Source organism: Mobula birostris, chromosome 6, assembly GCF_030028105.1.
Source record: "Mobula birostris isolate sMobBir1 chromosome 6, sMobBir1.hap1, whole genome shotgun sequence".
Lineage (NCBI taxonomy): Eukaryota > Metazoa > Chordata > Chondrichthyes > Myliobatiformes > Myliobatidae > Mobula > Mobula birostris.
Genome location: NC_092375.1, coordinates 134681861 through 134704637, shown reverse-complemented (window position 1 = coordinate 134704637; position 22777 = coordinate 134681861). Strand labels below are relative to the sequence as shown.

Here is a 22777-nt window from a genome sequence, read left to right as displayed (position 1 = left end):
GGAACAAGGTAGATGATCTTGTAGCAGAGTTAGAGATTGGCAGGTATGATGTAGCGGGCATCACGGAGGCATGGCCAAGTTTGTAGATGGTACGAAGACAGGTGGAGAGTCATGTTGTGTTGAGGAAGTCGGGAGTCTGCAGAAGGATTTAGACAAATTAGGAGAATGGGCAAAGAAGTGGCATATAGAATATAGTATAGGGAAGTGTCTGGTCCTGTACTTTGGTAGAAGGAATAAAGGTGTACACTGTTTCCAAATGTAGAGAAAATTAAAAAATTTGAGCTTCAAAGGGATTTGGAAATCCTCGTGCAGGATTCCCTAAAGGTTAACTTGTAGGTTGAGTCAGTGGTGAGGAAGGCAAATGCAGTGTTAATGTTCATTTTGAGGGACTAGAATATAAAAGCAAGGATGTAATTCTGAGGCTTTATAAGGCATTGAGCAGACTGCACTTGGAGTATTGTGAGCAGTTTTAGGCCCCTTATCTAAGAAAAGATGTGCTGGTGTTGGAGAGGATCCAGAGGAGATTCACAAGAATGATTCCAGGAAGGAAAGGGTAAACAAGATGAGCGTTTGATCTCTCTGGGGTTGTACTCAGAGTTTATAAGAATGAGGGGGATCTCTTAAAAACTATTGAATATTGAAAGGCCTAGATAGAGTGGATGTGGAGAGGATGTTTCCTATAGTAGGCGAGTCTAGGACACAGGCTCAGAATAGAGGGACATCCATTTAGAACGGAGATGAGAAGGATTTTCTTTAGCTAAAGAGGGTGAATCTGTGGAATTCATTACCATAGATGGCTGTGGAGGCCAAGTCATTGGGTATATTTGAAGTGCAGACTGATAAGTTCTTCATTAGTCCGAGCATCAATGCTTACAGGGAGAAGGCAGGAAAATAGGGTTGAGTGAGAGAATACATGAGCCATGATGGAATGGAGGAGCATACGATGGACCAAATGGCCCGATTCTCCTCCCATGCCTTATGGTCTTAGCGCTTTTCAAAAGACCCAGCACTACCCTCTAATCTCAAGGTGTTCTAGCATATTAGCATGCCCCACTCTCTTTCACTACCCTTCAGATCCTCCTCCTTGGTAAATTCTGACACAATGGTGCAATCAGCTTAAGACCAACGTATACTTCTGCATCGAATCTATGCTGTAGGTATGGCATAGCGACGTACCCTACACCATACTTTACACTGTAGCCTAACGCGCGCCTCCCCAAAAATGTAACTACGCGTCACGGCGACGCAGACCACAACAACTGTGGTTGGTCCGTACGCTGATGCGAAATAAATGGTTGGAGACAATGAACCAAATCGTCAAATCTACCTGCCGACATCCGAAAATATTTGAAATGCATTTCCTCGTCCATGTCTCTCAGTGGCCGGACAAGCACGGAAAATTCACCCTCCTTCTGCTTCGATCCGTTCAATGGTCGTACACACCATCTCCTCCGACGTCTTCTGTCTTTTCTGCGTTGCAGTAATTTCAATAAAAGTAACTCTTGTTCAACATTTATTAGCTCCAACTCCAACATGATGCGCTCAGTTTCAGTCGCCGTTGTTTGAAGTACACGAAGAAACTCAACACAGTGGCATAGAAACCCCACTGCCAACTAGCATTTTGGCGGTGAATTGCAGAGCGACGCAGACACACCAATGCACAAGTATAAATGCTCACAACAGCGTAGAGCCTATGCAGAAGTATAAATCAGCACTTAGCCACTTGCTGACTCCAAGCATAACTGCCTTCCTCTGTCCTTGAGTTGGGCTACCCTTTCCTTATCCTCTTTTTCATAATATAAGCACTTGCCTACTATCTTTATCATTCCACAAGGGCCCTGTCTGACTTCAGCTTCCTGACTAAATTTAGGAGCTCTCAGGTCATCCCAAGATTTCCTTGCCTTACTGTAACATGCTGACCCTGAACTCTGATCAGTTGGTCTTTAAACAACTTCCGCATGTTAGATGTGGGCTTGTCTAACAGCAGCTGCTTCCAGTCAACACCTCTTAAACTGTTCATAGTTTGCTCTCTCCCAATTTTGTACCTTCCTGCAAGATATGATTTTCTCCATAAATGTCTTAAAACATATGAGTTTTGGTCACTATTCCCAATGTGTTCATCCCTTTCAAGTCTGTTACCTGGCTGGCGCAGGATCATAAAAATGTATGTGGACACCCTTGATTATTTCACTCCCCTGTGAGAGGTGTCATCAGCATCATTGAGTTTGCAATTACAATTGCTTCCTGAGCCTCTGCTGGGTTTTCTCCTTCAAAACATTTTTTAATAAGTATCCCTTTCACCTTTCCTAATATGCTCAGTCTAAAACATTATCCAGAATGCTTCTTTGGGGTGCCTTTTAGTGTATTAAAGATGTGTAAAAAGTATATTGCTCTTGTTTCAAAATGATTTCTTAAAGCCTTTGATCCATACCACTTGCCATATCAACTCCCACCCCACCTCTGATCCTTTGAATGTTTTGTTCTATTAGGTCTCCACAAATATATTGCCATCAGAAAGCCACATAATAATATTTTACATATCTTTGTTTTATTGCACTGTATATTAAGAATGGTCATCTTGTGTTTGGCTGAGTGATCGAATATGTTGCACTGATCTCTCCCAACCTTGCTACCATTATCAGAAGCTGCAATGCACAAATTGGCTGCCCAGTCTCTTATATTACAACTGTGGCCCCTCCTAAGAAACAAATCATTCGCTCAGATATAGCTTGGGCTATCTAAGATTGTAAAAGGAGTTAAGTTTTCTATTTTTCCTGCCATTCACAGGCTCGGAGAAGCATGGTTTTTGCTAAACATCTGCGTATAGTTGGGGATGAGTTCAGGGCAAAGTATCTAAACTCCACAGATGAATTGGACAACACTGTATACAATGAGGATTGGACTAAGATGAAGGTAGGTTGTGACCAGCTACAGAGTGAAGTATATTAATGTAGAATGATATTTGCATTGATTTTTTTTTTTATCTCTGAGATCAGTGGACATCAGTTTTAAAAAGGAGTGGAGGTGCTTACATAGAGCATTATGGCATAGTACTACCCCTTTGGCTCATGATGTTTTGTCAACTTTCTAACCTACTATAAGATCAATCTAACCCTTCCCTCCTTTGTAGCCCTTCATTTTCTCTATCATCCACTTATCTATCTTAAGTTTCTTAAATACCCGTAATGAATCTCTGCCAGTACCACCACCCCTGGCAGGGCATTCCATGCCCTCACCATTCTCCATATTTAAAAATACAGAGGCAACTCGTCAAGAGGAAGAAGGAAGCATATGTTAGATATAAGAAGCAGGAAGCAGGAGGGGCTCATGAGAAATATAGGGTAGCCAGGAAGGAGCTTAAGAAAGGACTTAGGAGAGCTTGAAGGGGGCATGAGAAGGCCTTGGCATGTAGGATTAAGGAGAACCCCAAGGCGTTCTATGCGTATGTGAAGAACAGAAAGATGACAAGAATGAAGGTAGGGCCACTGAAGTATTCACAAGTGAAAAGGACCTTAATCAGGGTGAGGTTGAAATAGAACAGGCCTGTGTGCTGGACAGTGTGGAGATTAAGGAAGAAGAAGTGTTGAATCTTCTTAAAAACATCAAGATTGATAAGTCCCCAGGGCTGGACGTGATATACCCCAGGTTGCAGTGGGAAGTGAGAGAAGAGATCGCTGGAGCAGTAGCTATGATCTTTGAATCCTCTTTGGCTGCAGGGAGGTGCCGGAGGATTGGAGAATGGCAAATGTAGTTCCCTTGTTTAAAAAAGGTAACAGGGAGAATCCTGGGAATTATAGACCGGTGAGTCTTACGTCGGTGGTCTGCAAATTATTGGAAAGGATTCTTAAGGATAGAATCTTCGAGCATTTGGAGAAGTACAGTCTACTCAAGGATAGTCATCATGGCTTTGTGAAGGGAAACCTCATGAGCCTAATTGAGTTTTTTGAAGAGGTAACAAAAGAAATTGATGAGGGTAGAGTGGTAGATGTGGTCTACGTGGATTTTAGCAAAGCATTTGACAAGGTCCCCCACGAGAGACTCATCCAGAAATTCATGAGGCATGGGATCAGTGGAACCTTGGCTGTTTGGATAAAAAATAAAAAGCAGAGGTTAGTAGTGGAAGGAAAGTATTCTGCCTGGAGGTCGGTAACTAGTGGAGTGCCGCAAGGATCTGTCCTGGGACCCCTGCTCTTTGTGATTTTTATAAATGACCTGGATGAAGAGGCGGAAGGATGGGTGAGTAAGTTTGCGAATGACACGAAGATTGGAGGAGTTGTGAATGGAGCTGTAGGTTGTCGAAGGTTACAAGAGGATATAGACAGGATGCAGCGTTGGGCAGAAAAGTGGCAGATGGAGTTCAATCCGGATAAGTGTGAGGTGATGCATTTTGGAAGGACAAACCAGAAGGCTGAGTACAGGGTTAATGGTCGGTTACCTAAGACTGTGGATGAACAGAGGGACCTTGGGGTTTAAATCCATACATCCCTCATACGTTAAAACAAAATGAGAAGGAAGGAGGGATAATAATATCTGAGGAAGACTAGACAATAATATGGAGGTATCAATGGAAGTGTACCAGTTCACAGAAATGGAGGGAGTTCGGGTAGAAAAACTTGATAAGATATTTTATTACACCCTCTCAGAAATCCCATTATGATAGTAACCTCCCTGTTTGCTGGAAAAATTGTGGAAATCAAAATGCAAACCATTACCATATTTTCTGGGAATGCCCTGTTATCAAAGACCATTGGAGTGGGATACACAAGACATCTTTAAATCTTTAAATGTGAAATACCCTTAGAAAGTGTTACGTACCCCGTAACTGGGTTGCCAAACCAGCAGAAATGGATCACTCAGTTGGAGTCTGGATTACTGGGACTAAGAAAGTTTTATTAAAGAAATAAGCAACACAGTGCTCTAATAGTAAGGATATAAATGCAACAGGTTAGCACTGAATAAACACACATGTATGCAGAACTAGGATAATAGGATCAATCAAGCTCTATCGCAGTCTAGGGGTAAAATGTTCAATCACAAGTGACAGAGTTCAGTTTAGTTCAGTTCGCAGCAATCGTTGTGCCGTTGAAGAGAGAGAGGGAGTGAATGCTGATATTCAAAATCGGATTCAACAGACCTTTGATATTTCTCGCAGTTAGCTTTCGGGCGAGCACTTTGTAATGTCTTCTGAGGTCACCGACTGTGACCCCTCCGTTTTCAGATACGATCGTTCCTCTGCGGTGAACCTGGCACCCAGGCAAGGGTGGACACACACACCAGGTTCCCGCCGACCAAATCTTTCCACCCTGTGCGTCTGTGGCTGGTCCCGTGACCAGCCCTCCAAAACTCCCACCAACTTGTGGGGGCGCACCGCTTCCAGGGGCTCGATACCTCGTGGTGTCGTGAGTGGTGTCTAGTGTGGTGTCTGTTGCCTTAGCGAACCCGTCCCTTTCCCCCTGTTGGGGTATCGCCTGTCCATCACTTAAAACAGTTCAGGTTCAAAGCAAACCAGTCTTGACAATACCCAGACCGGTGTCTCCTTCCGTTAATCTCTCTCGTCTCTTCATTAACGTTTCCAAATGCTGCTCCATTGTCTTACTTATCTCTCTCCTGAAGACAGGTGGCAGATCAACTGTTGATCCCAATGGTGATAGCACAGGACAGTCAACATCTTAGTCTATGTGTACTTTCGTCACAAAAGTAAGACCGTATATTTTGGGTATATACCTCAAGAATCATTGAAAAGAGATAAATATTTAATGAATATACTGCTGGTGGCTGGTAAAAAGACCCTTACCAGGAAATGGTTATCACAGGAGAGCCCAACTTTAAATGTATGGGTGGAAATTACAATGGACATTTGCAAAATGGAGAAGATAACAGCATCTATTAATCATAAGTTGGAACAATTTGATTCATACTGGGAAAAATGGTATAACTACATAACACCTCATGGACCTGATTTTTTTCTCACAAGTCAATGAATATGTTGTAAAAAAAAATCACTCCCTACTTTGTACATAGTTTTCTTCTTTTGATTGTTCTTTCTTTCCTCTCCTTTCTATAAGTATATACCTCAGATAAATATTATGTGAAGATTTGTAACAAATATGACTATATATATATATGTACAGTGTCTGAAATACATCTTATGGGAAGTTTTGTTTGATGATGAACTTCAATAAAAAATAAATTACAAAAAAAAATCCATGCATCCCTCAAGGTCACTGCACAGGTTGATAGGATAGTTAAGAAGGGCTATGAGTTGCTAGGCTTCATTAATAAGGGAATTGAGTTCAAGAATAGAGAGGTCATGTTTCAACTCTACAAATCTCTGGTGAGACCACACTTAAGAGTATTGTGTTCAGTTCTGGTCACCGCATTATAGGAAGGATGTGGAAGCTATGGAAAGGGTGCAGAGGAGATTTACCAGGATGTTGCCTGGATTGGAAAACAAGTCTTATGAGGCAAGGTTAGCAGAGCTGGAACTTTTCTCTTTGGAGCGTAGAAGTATGAGAGGGGACTTGATAGAGATCTACAAGATTATGAGTGGCATACGTACGGTGGATAGCCAGTACCTGTTTCCCAAGAACACGAATAGCAAACCCCAGAGGGCATATGTACAAAGTTAAGGGAAGGAAGTTTAGGGGAGACATCAAGGGTAAGTTTTTTTACACAGAGGGTTGTGGGTGCCTTGAATGACTTGCCAGGGACGGTGGTGGAGGCTAAAACATTATAGGTATTTAAGAGCCTCTTGGACAGGCACATGGATGAAAGAAAATTAGAGGGTTATGGGGTAGTGTGGGTTTAGTACTTTTTTTTAAGGAATATATGGGTCGGCACAACATCGAGGGCTGAAGGGCCTGTACTGTGCTGTAGTATTCTATTGTCTAGTGTCTAATAACCTCACTTCTGCCATTTCCCCCCAAGTTTCTCCCTGCTCTTTCAGTCGCATTGGGCAGCAATCTTGCTGTTTGTTTAGCGTTTGTTTTGAGAAGCCGGGTTACCAGCTTGACCCTCAACCTGGCACAGGTGGTGTTTGTGCAAAGCAGCCAGCCGGATTCAAACCCAGGACCTCTCGCTCCAAAGTCTGGGTGCAGATACCACCACACCACTAGCACAGACATTCGCCCCAAACTCTCCTCCAATTACCTTAAAATTATGCCCTCTTGTATTGGCCAATTTTGCCCCGGGAAAATACAAATACACATACCAAACAATTTACTTCATTTCACAGCCTTTGCTAAATTTCTTGCATTATGTCTTTCCCAATGGTTCAGTTGGTTCCTCATTGCCTGTTAGTATCTTTTTTTAATTTGTTGTGTAAGTCATTATACAATGCAAGCTTTTTATTTTAAAGCATTATGTCTATGAACCAGAGACTTCTGCTGTTCAAATTGAGATCAGTGCCTTCTATGCTCGCTTTGACTGTCAAGGTATGAAGGAACCATTACAAACTCGCATAGCCCTTGACGATCCGATGATTTCAGTCTCTGAGGCCAGTGTGCAAACAGCCTTCAGGAGGGTGAACACACGAAAACCATCCAGCCTGGACAGTGTATACCTAGCCAAGTACTAAAGATCTGAGCTGATCAACTGGCTGGAGTGTCCACTGAGATGTTCACTTTAACCTCACTTCAGCAGTCTGAGGTTCAATTACACCACTACCTAAGAAGAACGTGGTAACCTGCTCAATGATCATCCTGAAGCACTTGCATCCACAATGACGAAGTATAGTGTCTTGAGAGGTTGGTGATGAAACCTATCACAACTGCTGATAAGCAACCTGGATCTGCTCCAACTTGCCCACCAGAGTCACAAGTCCACCACAAGTACCATCTCATCAGCTCTTCACACACCCTGGAACATCTGGACAGTAAAGATACATCAAGATGTTCTTTGTTTACTGTAGCTCAGCATTCAATACCATCATCCCCTCAAAACTAAACAATAAGCTCATAGACCTTGGCCTCAATATCTCCTTGTGCAATTGGATCCTCAATTTCCTTACTTGCAAACCCCAGTCAGTTTGGATTAGCAACATCTCCCCAGCTTCCATCAACACAGGTGCACCACAATGCTGTGTGCTTAACCCTCTGCTCTACTCACTTCATACTTATGATTGTGAGGCTAAGCACAGCTCCAATGCCATATTCAAGTTTGCTGATGACACCACTGTCATAGGCCGAATTAAAGCTGATTACAAATCAACACATGGAGTGAGATTGAAAATCTGGCTTAGTAGTGCCATAACAACAACCTCTTACTCAATATCAGCAAGACCAGGGAGCTGATTATTGACTTCAGGAGGTGGAAACCAGAGGTCCATGAGTCAATCGTCACTGGAGGATCAAAAGTGGAGAGGGCCAGCAACTTTAAATTCCTCAGTGTTATCACTTGAGGACCTGGTCTGGGCCCAGCTTGTAAATGCAATTACGAAGAAGGCATGTGCCTCTACTTCCTTAGGAGTTTGTAAAGATTTGGCATGACATCTAATATTTTGACAAACTTCTACAGATGTGTAGTGGAGAGTATATTGACTGGCTGCACTACAGCCTGGTATGGAAACACCAATGCCCTTGAATGGAAAATCCTACAATAAACAGTGGATACAGCCCAGTCCATCATGGGTAAAGCCCAAAACGTCTACACAAAATGTCACAAGAAAGTAGCATCTATCACCCCGAACGTGCTTTCTTCTCGCTGCTGCCATCAGGAAGAAAATATATGTGCCTCAGGACTCACACCACCAGGTTCAGGAATTGTTATTACCCCTCAACCACCAGGCTCTTGAACTGAAAGGGATAATTTCACTTAACTTCACTTGCCCCATGATTGGAATGTTCCCACAACCTGTGGACTCACTTTCAAGGACACTTCATTTCATGTTTTTGATATTTATTGCATATCTATTTATCATTATTATCATTTCTTTCTTTTAGTATTTGCACAGTTTATTGTCTTTTGTACACTGGTTGAACGCCCAAGTTTATGCAGTCTTTCATTGATTCTACTAGGGTTATTATTCTAGTATGGATTTATTGAGTATGCCCATAAGAAGATGAATCTCGGGGTTGTATATGGTGGCATAATGTACTTTGATAATAAATTTACTTTGAACTTTTTGAGATATGAGGGATGGCAGATGCTGGAACCTGGAACTCTATATAAAAGCTGGTGAAAATTAGTAGGTCAGGAAGCATCTCTGGAGGGAAATTGACAGTTGATGTTTCAGCTGATAGAGAACTATAGCACAGAAACAGGCCCATCTAGTCTGTGCCAAACTATTATTCTGCTAAGTCCCATCAGCCTGCACCTGGACCATAGCCCTCTGCACCCCTCAGTCAAGACCCGTCATCCAGACCAGAAGCAGCCAGTATAAGAGGCTAGAGGGAGGGAGTGGAGCAAGGGATGACAGACAGTAGGTGGATCAAGGTGAGGTAGGGAAGAACAGGCAAATGAGGGGGGGATGGGAACAAGAATGGGCACAGCAATAGAAGTGGGAGGCGATCAGTGGTAGTGACAAAGGGCTGAAGTTGATGGAATCTAATGGGACAGGGAAGGTGGAGTATGGACCCAAAGGAGAGAGGTAGGGAGATCAGGTAGGAACCCCCACTGCTCCCATCTGCCCTTCCAATTGCCCTCCCTCTGGATGCTGCCTGACCCACTGATTTACCCCAGGTTTGTGTGTGCTGATGGTCTAACTGCCTGCTGTATGGTATTTTTATGAATGTTGGGATATGCCTTACCATATTTGATCCTTCTACTACAGGTGAAGTTGGGCACTGCCAAAGGAGGCCCCTACTTGGCTGTGCACTTGAGGAGGAAGGACTTTATCTGGGGCCACAGGAAGGATGTCCCAAGCATCAAAGGAGCAGCCAAGAAGATCCACAGCCTAATGAAAGAACTAAAATTGGACAATGTGTTTGTAGCCACAGATGCTGCTGAGGACGGTAATAATCCTTGTACAGTCCCGTATGATTTGGTTTGCAACAGTCAAAAATTTCCTGCTCAAAGAGATCTACCTACTCCTCCAGATGCATGGAGGAGCAACAACATTCAGTATAGGTCCTGCCCAGGTTACGAGCACCCAAGTTATGTACAGTCCATATATACAAATTTAGCTTGGGTAAGCATGAGATTTTATAAGCTAGGTTTATATATGCATACGAACAAACATTTAGGATACCAGCAGGATGGATTCATTGGCGGCTACAGGGATCTTGTGCCATGTGGGTACTTCGGTTTGTTGTCCTGGGTTGGCGGATGTTTTTATTGAACTGTATTGCTGGCCAGCTACACTTCTGACTTGCGTTTTAACCCAGGGATGACATGTAGTTTGTAATGGATCTGTACCTTCACTTTTAACTGTCTTGTTGCTATGTCCTTGGATGGTTTTCTGATGCACCATGGTACAGTTCATCTGATTTACCTTCATGCTCCAAACCATCACTGTAAAATGGTGCAACTCTGAGTTTGATAATATTACTCTTGTTTTGGATTCCTCAGAGTTTCACCATCAAATTCTTCTATGATAAGCACCTCAACTAGATTTATATTTGAGAAATACAGATCTAGTTTTATAAACTAAATTTATATTGCTCTTAACAATAAATCTATTTGATAAAATCTCATGGAATTGCACATCACAGCAACAGACTCCTTGGGTCACCTGTCCATGCTGACTATCATATACCCAGCCTGTTTCCTAGCCTTAACTGCCACGGTGATTCTGCTTTTTGACTAGATACTTGATAAATATGAAAGTATATGCCTCCTGATACCAACCAGCCTTTGCATGAAAAAAATTCTAAATCAGAATCTCTAAACTCTCTTTACCCTAAACATGTTTTTTTTGTCTTGGACACCTTTGCCATAGGGAGGTATTTCCTACTATAACTTTAGTGATGCCTCTGATAATTTTCTTCAGCTTTATCATTGATCATTGTAACTTGTTGAATGTATTTCTTTACCACACCATATATTACACAAGACAGGTACACCTTTACTGAGATGCAGTACCTAAAATACTCCCATTTATTTGCTTACAGCACAACTTTGTTCCCCCAGTGACTGGAATACAGTGATTCAATTAATCTTGTAAATTTTCTGCATATTGGCCTTTAGGAGCTCTTTACCTCGACCCATAAATTTTATGTGAGCTGATTTTTTTTTATCATTATTCTAAAATGGACAGAGACAGATATGGTTAGTGTGAAGACTAGTTACTGATGATCAAAGGGAAAATTTGCTGGAAAATGGGCATCCATTAGAACATTAAAAATAGGAGCAGGAGTAGTCCATCTGGCCCATAGAGCCTGGTCTGCCATTCAATAAGATCATGGCTGATCTGACCATAGACTCATCTGTACCTAACTGCCTTTTCCCCATCCACTAACTCCTCTACCATGCAAAAATCTATCCAACCTCGTCTTAAGTATATTTACTGAGGTAGCCTCCACTGCTTCATTGAGCAGAGAATTCCACAGATTGACCACTCTTTGGGAAAAGCAGTTCCTCCTCATTTCTGTTCTAAATTTACTCTCCCCGATCTTGAGGCTATTTTCCCTAGTCCTAGTCTCACCTGCCAGTGGAAACAACTTTCCTGCCTCTCATGTTTCTATAAGATCTCCTCTCAGCTTTCAGAATTCCAATGAGTACAGTCCCAGGCGACTTAATCTCTCCTCATAGTCTAACCTTCTCATCTCGGGAATCAACCTGGTGAGTCTCCCTTGCACTGCCTCCAAAACCAGTATATCCTTCCTCAAGTAAGGAGACCAGAACTGCACGCAGTACTCTAGATGCAGCCTCACCAGTACCCTATAAAGTTGCAGCATATTCTCCCTGCTTTTAAATTCAATCCCCCTAGCAATGAAGGCCAACATTACATTTAACACACATAAAAAATGCTGCCTGGCCTGCTGCGTTCACCAGCATTTTTTATGTGTGTTGCTTGAATTTCAGGCATCTGCAGATTTCCTCGTGTTTGCAACATTCCATTTGCCTTGATAGCCCGCTACACCTAAAAGAAACCCTTTTGTCATTGATACACAAGCAATCCCAACTCCTTCTGCGCAGCAGCATGCTGCAACCTTACCATTTAAATAATAATCTGATCTTCCATTTTTCCTTCCAAAGTGGATGACCTCACATTTACCAACATCTGCCAGACCCTTGCCCACTCACTTAACCAATCTATATCTCTTTGCATACTCGCCGTATCCTCTGCACTATTTGCTTTTCCACTCAATTTACCTCCAGTCTGAGTCGGTAGTGAAGAAGGTGAATGCAGTGTTGGCATTCATTTCTAGAGGTATAGAATATAAGAGCAGGGATGTGATGTTGAGGCTCCAAAAGGCACTAGTGAGACCACACTTGGAGTATTGTGTGCAACTTTGGGCTCCTTATTTTAGAAAGGATATACTGACATCAAAGAGGGTTCAGAGAAGATTCACAAGAATGATTCCAGGAATGAAAGGTTACCATATGAGGAACGACTGGCAGCTCTTGCACTGTATTCCCTGGAGTTCAGGAGAATGAGGGGGGATCTCATAGAAACATTCCAAATGTTAAAAGGCCTGAACAGATTAGATATGGGAAAGTTATTTCCCGTGGTAGGGGATTCTAGGACTAGAGGTTATGACTTCAGGATTGAAGGACGTCCATTTAGAACTGAGATACGGAGAAATTACTTTAGTCAGATGGTGGTGAATCTGTGGAATTTGTTGCCACGAGCAGCTGTGGAGGCCAAATCACTGGGTGTATTTTAAGGCAGAGATAGATAGGTTCTTGATTAGCCAGGGCATCAAAGGGAATGGGGTGAAGGCAGGGAAGTCAGGATGACTGAAAGAATTGGAGCAGCCCATGATTGAATGGTGGAGCAGACTCGATGAGCTGAATGGCCTACTTCTGCTATATCTTATGGTCTAATTTAGTGTCATCAGCAAACTTAGACTCTACATTCGGTCCTGTCTTCCAGATCATTAATGTATATCATGAACAGTTGTGAGCCCAGCACCGAGACTTGCGGCTCACCACTCACAACTGATTGCCAACCAGAGAAACACCCATATATCCCAACTCTCTGCTTTCTATTGGTTAACCAATTCCCTAACCATGCTAATACATCACCCCCAACTCTATGCATCCTTATCTCATGGATAATTCTTTTATTGAACGCCGTCTGGAAATCCAGGTAAATAATGTCCATCTGTTCCCCTCAATCCACTGCACTGGTTATATCCTCAAAGGACTCCAGCAAGTTTGTCAAACAGGACCTGCCTTTGCTGAATCCATGCTGCGTCTGCCTGATAGATCCAGTTCTTTCCAGATGCCTCGCTAGTTCTTCTCTAATGATAGCTTCAAGCATTTTCCCAACTACAGATGTTAAACTAACTGGCCTATAGTTAGCTGCCTTTTGCCTATATCCTTTTTTGAACAGTGGCATGATAGTCACTTTTTTCCAAACCACTGGGACCTGCCCAGAGTCCAGAGAATTTTGGTAAATTATCACCAAAGCCTCAACTACAACCTCTGCCATTTCTTTCAGTACCCTGGGATACATTCCATCAGGACTGGGGGACTTATCTATCTTTAGGCCCACAAGTTTGTTCATCACTACTTCTTTAGTGATAGCTGTTGTATCGAGGTCCTCACCTCCCACCACATCCATATCATCGCTCTTTGGCATGTTAGATGTGTTCTCCACCATGAAGACCAACAGAGAATAGTCATTCAAAGCCTCGGCCAATTCCTCATTACCCAATATCAATTCCCCCTTCTCGTCCTCCAAGGGACTTGTGTTGACTTTGGCCACCCTTTTCCACTTTATATAATTATAAAAACTGTTACTATCTGTTTTTATTTTTTTGTGCTAGTTTATTTTCATAATCTATCTTCCCTTTCTTTATTGCTCGCTTAGTGGTTCTTTGTAACTTTTTAGAGCTTTCCTAGTCTTCCAGTTTCCCGCTACTGTTGGCGACTTTGTACACATGAGCTTTTAGTTTAATTCCTGAGTTAGGTCGGGGTTTTAATAGAGTGGTTCATTCCTTATTTGATATATTCTGTCTTTTACGCTAATTCCGTTTTGCCTCCATTCAATTGGGTGAAACAATTCAGCAACATAATGGTGAAGAGGAGAGGGATGACAGAAAATAATAAAGCAGGCAAATTACTTTATGAGAGTGGCAAACTAAAACATTTATTGAGGAACACAAGAGATTCTACAGATACTGGAATTCTCAAGGAACGCAACAGTTCAGGCAGCATCTATGGAAAGCAATAAAGAATCGACACTTCAGGCTGAGACGCTTCTTCAGGACTGGAAAGGAAGGGGGAAGAACTTTTATTGTTTTGCAAAGAAAAGCCAGTTTGAGATGTCACAAACTGATGTTGTACACTTGGACAAAACAGAAGGAGTACAAATACCTTTTTGTTAATATATAAATGGTTTTAACCAAGTTTACATCTTTTGTATATTTTTCTTTTAGAGTTGATGGAGCTGAAAAGCTTTCTCCCAAAGATGATTCGGTTTGAACCAACCCAAGCAGAGCTCCAATTATACAAAGATGGAGGAGTGGCCATCATTGACCAGTGGATCTGCGCTCATGCCAGGTAGAAGCAGGGGTTGATTAGAGATAACAAGAACAGAAAGTTGGGAAAACTCAACCAAGTCAGGCAGCTGATTTAAGGATTAACTTTATTTGTCACATACATCAAAACGTGCAGTGAAATGCATTGTTTGTGTCAAATCAGATCAGCAAAGATTGTGCTGGGAGCACCCTACAAATTAAGCCAGTTTTCCTGCATCAGTGTAGTATGCCCACACTAACCCATACATCTTTGAAATGTGGCAGGAAACCAGATCACACAAAGGAAACCCACGTGGTCATGGGGAGAATGTACAAACTCCTCACAGGCAGCAGCGGGAATTGAACCCCAACCTTACAGCTAGCACTGTAATAGTGTTACACTAACTGCTACATTACTGTACTGTGACCATTAACGCAGAAAAGGGAGGAAAGGGGAAGAAGTGGCTAGTGAAATATCAGGGGAAATCCCTTTGGAAAGAGCAAATGGACAGTTGAGAGCTGCACCTGTTATGGCAGAGAGGAAGCCATGTACGGGCAAGGAGGAATTTAAGAGGCACCAAAGCATCATCATTGGAACAAACGCAGCAGAGATGAAGAAACTGAAAACAGAAATGGTGTTCTTATTGGAGACTAGATTTGAGGGTATATAGTCAAGATAGGTGCAGAAGTCTGAGGGCTTGAAAAAGATATTGGTGGCTAGTTTATCCTTTGAAATGAGCCATTGAAATATGAGAGCAGAGTAGAATTTTTATTCCTTCACTAAAGTTAACAAAGGCTCAGGGGAGTTAGCTACTGAACTGGAAGCTCCCATATATCATGTATACCATATCTGCTCAAGCATCAAGGAAGCTGTGAGGTACAAGTAGTCTTCCTCCAGCACTTTGTGTGTGTGTGTATGTGTGTATCACCATCCCTCATGTGCTCGTCATGTCCAATGAAGTATCTTTTATTGGAAGTTGTGGTTCTGAAAGTTCACTTCACCTGAACGCCCACCTAATTTGGCTTTCTGCTTTCCTTACAGATTTTTCATTGGAACTTCAGTGTCAACCTTTTCCTTCCGTATCCATGAGGAGCGCGAGGTTCTGGGTTTTGAGCCAAAAACTACTTACAACAGGCTGTGTGGTGACCAAGAGGAGGAATGTGAGCAGCCAACCCACTGGAAGATAGTCTACTGAGGGGGATAATGTTGTAATGCCACTCAATTACCTCAACTGATCCAAATTATCCAGTTACAGGAGAATCAGGCACCTTGATGTAAGAGGCCTTTTACATCATTTTCACGCAGCCTTCTGGTAAAGTTAACCCAACTCTGTTCATGGCATCAATCCTTTTTGTGATCCATTGAGTCACCAGGAGAAATCTCTTGCCAAGCAGTTCTGGGTAATTCCACGCAGATGTGGAGGCAGCTTGATGTCTCCTCTCTTCAGATCCTGTGTAAAGATCGTGTAAAACAATCATGATTTTCAATGGAACATTAATTACTGCCAGCTTGCACTTTACCTGTAAGAAAATGCCTTCTCTTCCAACTCATTATCATTCCATCTCAGTAAGATTAACACGAGGAAATCTGCAGATGCTGGAATTTCAAGCAACACACATAAAAGTTGCTGGTGAACACAGCAGGCCAGGCAGCATCTCTAGGAAGAGGTACAGTTGACGTTTCGGGCCAAGACCCTTCGTCAGGACTAACTGAAAGAAGAGATAGTAAGAGATTTGGAAGTGGGTGGGGGAGGGGGACATCCAAAATGACAGGAGAAGACAGGACGGGGAAGGGATGGAGCTAAGAGCTGGACAGTTGATTGGCAAAAGGGATATGAGAGGATCATGGGACAGACGGGAGGCCTAGGGAGAAAGAAAGGGGGACGGGGGAAGCCCAGAGGATGGACAAGGAGTATAGTGAGAGGGACAGAGGGAGAAAAAGGAGAGAGAAAAAAATATATAATAATAAAAGATAAATAACAGATGGAGTATGAAAGGGAGGTGGGGCATTAACGGAAGTTAGAGAAGTCAATGTTCATGCCATCAGGTTGGAGGCTACCCAGACAGAATATAAGGTGGTGTTCCTCCAACCTGAGTGTATCCGGTGCTCCTGATGTGGCCTTCTATATATTGGTGAGACCCGATGCAGACTGGGAGACCATTTCACTGAACGCCTACGCTCTGTCCACCAGAGAAAGCAGGATCTCCCAGTGGCCACACATTTTAATTCCACGTCCCATTCCCATTCTGATATGTCTATCCACGGCCTCCTCTGCTGTCAAGATGAAGCCACACTCAGGTTGGAGGAACAACACTTTATATTCCGTCTGGGTAGCCTCCAACCTGATGGCGTGAACATTGACTTCTCTAACTTCCGTTAATGCCCCACCTCCCCCTTGTACCCCATCTGTTATTTATTTATCTTTTATTATTATATATTCTTTTCTCTCTCTCTTTTTCTCCCTCTGTCCCTCTCACTATACCCCTTGCCCATCCTCTGGGCTTCCCCCCCTCCCCCTTTCTTTCTCCCTAGGCCTCCCGTCCGTCCCATAATCCTCTCATATCCCTTTTGCCAATCAACTTTGCAGCTCTTAGCTCCATCCCTTCCCCCTCCTGTCTTCTCTTATCATTTTGGATCTCCCCCTCCCCCTCCCACTTTCAAATCTCTTACTATCTCTTCTTTCAGTTAGTCCTGACAAAGGGTCTTGGACCGAAACATCAACTGTACCTCTTCTGAGAGATGCTGCCTGGCCTGCTGCGTTCACCAGCAACCTTAAGTGTGTTGCTCAGTAAGATTAAGTAGTTAAAAAATCTTTAACTCTGCTTTACATAATTTAGGTTCACAAGTAGGTTGTAAAGATGTAAAGGAGATATTTTACAAATATCAGCCTAGCTACACAATATTAAGATCTCTGAAAGTCCCTACTAATATAATTTGGTTGAAAACACTTAAGATTGAGTAATGAAATTCAAACCTCAAGTGCCTGCTCTGATTTTATCAGAATCTACCAGTCTCCTATGCCTAATTGTGTAAACACTAATCAGGAAACAGCAACATCTAAGCATTTGATTAATCAGTCAATGTTGTCCCAAGGAAAACACTGTTCCCATTGTTCAAGTTTGAGTACATTGTGGTTGCTAGAACAATTTCTCCATGAATTCCTCTCTAGCACATTCCTAAATCACTTCCATTTCATGCTCATACTGTTATTTACCTCGAACATTGAACTCAGAACATTAACAACAGAGGATGAAGGAGTTAGCTATTTCTGAGTGGAGGTAAGCCTGGGTGGCAGAGGACTCATTTCTTGGAACGGTTGAACTAAAGATCTGCAGACGAGCACCAGAAAGAATTGCAGTTCAGATCTGCTAAAATCTAAACTGGATAACCTGGTCTATAAAGTTGTCAAACCTAAAGTATTATATACTTTCATCTGTGAATCATAGGATATTATACCATTTTATATTGTAGAATTAATATAAAATTTGCAGTCCTTCATTAGAGTTTTAAGGTGAATTCCACTCATTTGTATTGAACCACCTTTTAGATGTTTCATAAAACCTTGAGGTAGCAGAGGTTGCAATATGTTCTGTGGAGAAGTTTTATTGTAGGTGCAAACACCATTGAAACATGTTTTTAGAGTCCAGCTAGATAACTGGATCTCTCCCTTTGAAATATCAGTATTCACTTTCACTTGGCTGCTTTAAAACTCTCAAACACATCATACACTAATATGTACTTCAGATGATGTGTTCACCTCTTATTTTCTTCTTGGACATCTCTATCTTTTGTTTCATTTCTTGGTTCATCACATTTGGTAAATTTACATTTGATTCCTCACCAGTGTTCACATCAAGAACTGTAAGCTTTCAATCCATTCCAATTCACAAGAAGCTTAAAAGTTCTCAGTGCATTGAGCAGTTTGACGTGATTCTTGATTTAGTATTGATCACCAACTATTTATTAAAAGCAGTTTGTATACTATTTTTGAAATAAAAATCCCCACAATCTAATTATTTCAATTACAGCTTGCTAATTGCAATATAATTTTCAGGGACCACGTGAAGAAACCTCCACTTCAGCACTGGTCAGTTATCTTGCATGGAACTTCTGTTACTAGTCATATCATCATCTTTGAGTTCTACTCATTAGCAAATTCAACTTTGGAAGGCTGACTTCTCCAAAAAAAATTGAAGAGACAGTGACTTCTTTCTTTGAAAAGGAGGCAGTAGATAGAGGTGACCTGGTGTTTAACACTATGGGCTCAATGCAATTTCAAGTCAATTTTGTTGTCCTACAATAAGATGTAGTACAAAGGAAAAAATGCTTGCAGCAGTAAGACAAGCACAATGAAATGGACAAACAATATAAAGTATTCAAGACAGTAAAGGGAGAGAAGGAAAAAAAATGGTGCAAAAGTAAGACCTTGGTGCAAAAAAAACAGACAAGTTCAAGATACACAATCAGAGAACGTAGTTTACAGAGTTGTTGGAATGTGGAAATGGCTATACCACAGCTAACCAGTAAAGCAAATTGATGCATTTACAAGGAAGCTAGGTAAGCACAAGGAAGAGAGGTGGATGGGTGACCAAAGACCCCATTGAAAATGGACCAAGTCCATGTAATTGCCTGCACAAACTATCAAAATCACATAATTGGTTCTCCAAAATGATGTGGTGAAATAGATTTCCAAAACTTGAGCCAAATAAAGAGAGGAAATGACATAAGCTTTTTTTCTGGTGCTGTGCCTGTTAGGATCAGACTTAACCACTTGCTGCAGCAGCAAGTCCACCTGATGCTTTCTGGTAGAAGTTTGCCCTCCACCAACCCGTGTGCAGAGCAGACAGATTCTGACAATAATCAGCACAACAGCACTGTCTTATTTTTAATATCGCCTTTGCACATCTCAGCTTGATTAAGTTGAATGTGGTGACACTGAATGAATTTCCATTCTTCTTTCATGGACCACGCTTTTAAATTGACTGTTGGATTGTTTTCATGCTGATGGTTCATGTGTTAATCTGGTTGCACTAACCTAAATTTTTAGTACTGCCCTGCACATTGTAGAGTACAGGGGAGGTGTTTGGGGGGGGGGGGCGAGAGAGGAGATTGCCTTTTTAGAAACACAAAATAATCTGCAGATGCTGGGATCAAAGCAACACTCACAACACGCTGGAGGAACTCAGCAGGTCTGGCAGCATGTTGTGAGTGTTGCCTTTTTAGAAAGCAGGCCATATCACAATTTTCCATAACAAAAATATCATCTGCACACATCAAAGTTAAAGAAATTTTGCACTGATATGTTTTTGACATAACATCTTGGGGAATTTTATTGGGTATCTGAAGTCTTTGGGTAGTGAGTTGTGAATTCTGTAAGAGTGAATTTCCCTAATCCAAAAGGCCATAATGCGGCAAAGGCCTGAACTAAAGTATTTTTGTTAATTTTAAAGCTGTACTGAGGCAAGTTTTTTTTTGGTTTTCAGTGGGTTGATTAAACGCCAGGAATTAAGCATAACTGGGTAAATAAAGGGAGAGATATTTAGAGAATTGCAAACATCAAGAAAATGTGGAGTAGGGTAGCCGCGTTCGTTGGACAATTCGCTCATGTCTACACCCAAGGGTAAGTGCTGAGGACACCAGAGCCGCGCATGAGATCGTGAATGAAATCTGCCAACTCTCGGAAGCACCAACAACAGCACTTCATAGACCGCACAATCCATGGCTGTCAATGGATGTTCTTATTTTGTGTTTTCCGATCTTTTGCTGGAAATAAAACCAACATGACACTGTGCCATGAGGTGGCTTACACAGGAAGTTCATGTAGGAGATTGTCGACTATTCCAGCAGCAGCAACCCGCCTTCATTAACCCACCAAAGCAAGTCCCCGAGTCGCGTTATAGGACAACAATTTCAATCCGAGACATGCCTCATTGCTCCGGAAATGGAGCCCTTGCGTACAGTGAAACCCATGCTGCCACAAAGGGCATTGCTGAAGACTGCAGTGGTGAACCAAAGCAATGCTCCCACAAACAGGAAGAGCCTTGCATCACTCAAATGAGGTAAAAAGAGCTTGGCAATTGATGGTGCTGAGTACAAGAGTTCGCAGGAGGAGGATAGTTGGTACTAGCAACAATACTTCAACCTGGGCTGCACCGAGGCCGCGTGGTGCACTCCTGCTGAGCAAGCACGACCGTCCCACTCCATCCCTTCCAATCTCTTAAACCGCACCACCTCTCCACAACTTAACCATTCTGAACTATCAGCAGGGGAGGTTCAGATCTAACTCAGCTGTGGGACTCTCGATCCTGAGACTGGAGTTAATCTTCACTAGGGACAGGAAACGTGCATCTTCCCAACATCTATCTGCTCATGCTGGGTCAGATTGGTTAGACATTTGCCCTTGTAGTTCAGTCCTGCCACCTATCAAGGACACAAAAGAGATTTACAATGGCAATCACGAGTTGGATCATGTTACTTTGCAGAAGGAAAATCCTGCAATATCTCAAGAGTTAAATCTTAAACATCAAACTTCGTAAATTTGAATTGCCTGTTATTGCTTGGGTGAAACACCAGGTGGCATCCTTGTCAACGGGATGGGACTCTCGGCACCTAAGACTGCTGTTCGGTTTTACCTTCTGTCCGAAATGGACCAAAACAAGGCTCCCACAAACAGGAAGAGCCTTGCTTGAGATATCTGACAGGCACACCCATATCACGTCCACATAACCGTGTCACTATTCACCATCTTTAATTGTTGAAATAAATCAGAAGTTTATAAAATTATGATTTCCTTAAACACTAAGCAATTATTTATTTCATTAGCCTTTTTCAGACTACCACCAGACTATTTTAACAGTTAGAATAAAAGATTAAAGAATAAAGATCTTTATTCGTCACATGTACATTGAAACACCCCCACAAGTGTCGCTGCGTTTCAGGTACCAACATAGCGAAGTTCAAAGCAAATTTATCATCAAAGAATATATCTGTGCAATGGACAACAAACTGCAAATACAAAAAAGGATAGATAATAAATAAACAAACAAACGAACAATAAATATCAAGAACATGAGATGAATAGTTCTTGATAGTGAGTCCATAGGTTATGGGAACAGTTCAGTGATGAGAAAACAGAGATAATAATAATAAATGAGCAGTAAATATTGAGAACATGAGTTGGAGTCCTTGAAAGTCAGCCCATAGATTGTATGAACAATTCTGTGATGGGGCAAGTGAAGTTACCCCCTCTGGTTCAGGACCCTGAAGGTTCCAAGAGACATAAATTGAGTGGATAGGCAGAGACTTTTTTCAAGGTGGAAATAGCTAAATACCAAGCAACATAACTTTAAGGTGATTGGAGAAAAATATAGGGTGGGGGGGGGGATGTCAGGGATATGTTTTTTTTGCACAGTGAGAAGTAGGTACATGGAACACACTACAAGCGATGCTGGTAGAGGCTGATACGTTAGGGACATTTAAGAAAATCTTAGATAAACAGATGGATGATAGAAAAATGCAGTGCTATGTAAGAGGGAAGGGCTTAATTGATCTTAGACAAGGTTAAAAGGTCAGCACAACATCATGGGCCGAAGGGCCTGTATTGTGCTGTAATGTTCTATGTTCCAAAACGGTGCTATTGTTACAGAAAAAGTGCGGTGCTGTTCGATAAATAATTAGCAAGGGCTGTGACAAGGTAGATTGAGAAATCAACAGTTCATTTTTTCCATATAAGGTGTCCATTTAAGACCTCTATGACGAGCTGGACAGAGGCTGTCCTTGAGCCTGCTTGTGTATGTTCCCAGACAGATCAAAGCAGTGACATACTGTAAATATGAGAGGCTATCTTGACTCTAGTGACCTTAGTACAATGCAAACAGAACATGGAAATGTTAGTGCAAGAAGAGGAATCGCAGTTTGGATTAGGATAAGTTTCAGAAGTTGCCCAGTGGCTGGAAAGGCACAGTCAGCCATGCATATAGTGTCCAACACACTGCTAGGAAACTCTGTTGTGATCAGAGTTTAGTGAGCTATTGCAGAATTTCTCTTCTGTAACACAAATTAAAACTGCTGTGGATGAGTGTGTCTGCACAGAATCGCTCAGGGTTTACCCAATCAGAAGCCCTGGATGGACCATGAAATCTGGAATTTGCTGAGGGCCAGATCAGAGGCATTCAAGTCTGGAGATCAAGAAAGCTACAAGAGGTGTGGG

At 42.1% G+C, this 22777-nt stretch overlaps 1 protein-coding gene across 1 annotated transcript in view; it reads left to right on the top strand.

Moving 5' to 3' along the window:
- pofut2 (protein O-fucosyltransferase 2) overlaps positions 1–16237 on the top strand; it is a 32286-nt gene extending 16049 nt beyond the window's left edge. The window contains exons 6-9 of the mRNA XM_072262400.1: positions 2788–2913; positions 9770–9950; positions 14487–14610; positions 15610–16237. Of these exons, the coding sequence (XP_072118501.1) occupies positions 2788–2913; positions 9770–9950; positions 14487–14610; positions 15610–15763 (585 nt within the window). The 3' untranslated portion in view covers positions 15764–16237. The remainder of the gene's footprint in view (positions 1–2787; positions 2914–9769; positions 9951–14486; positions 14611–15609) is intronic.
- The last annotated feature ends 6540 nt before the right edge of the window (positions 16238–22777 follow it).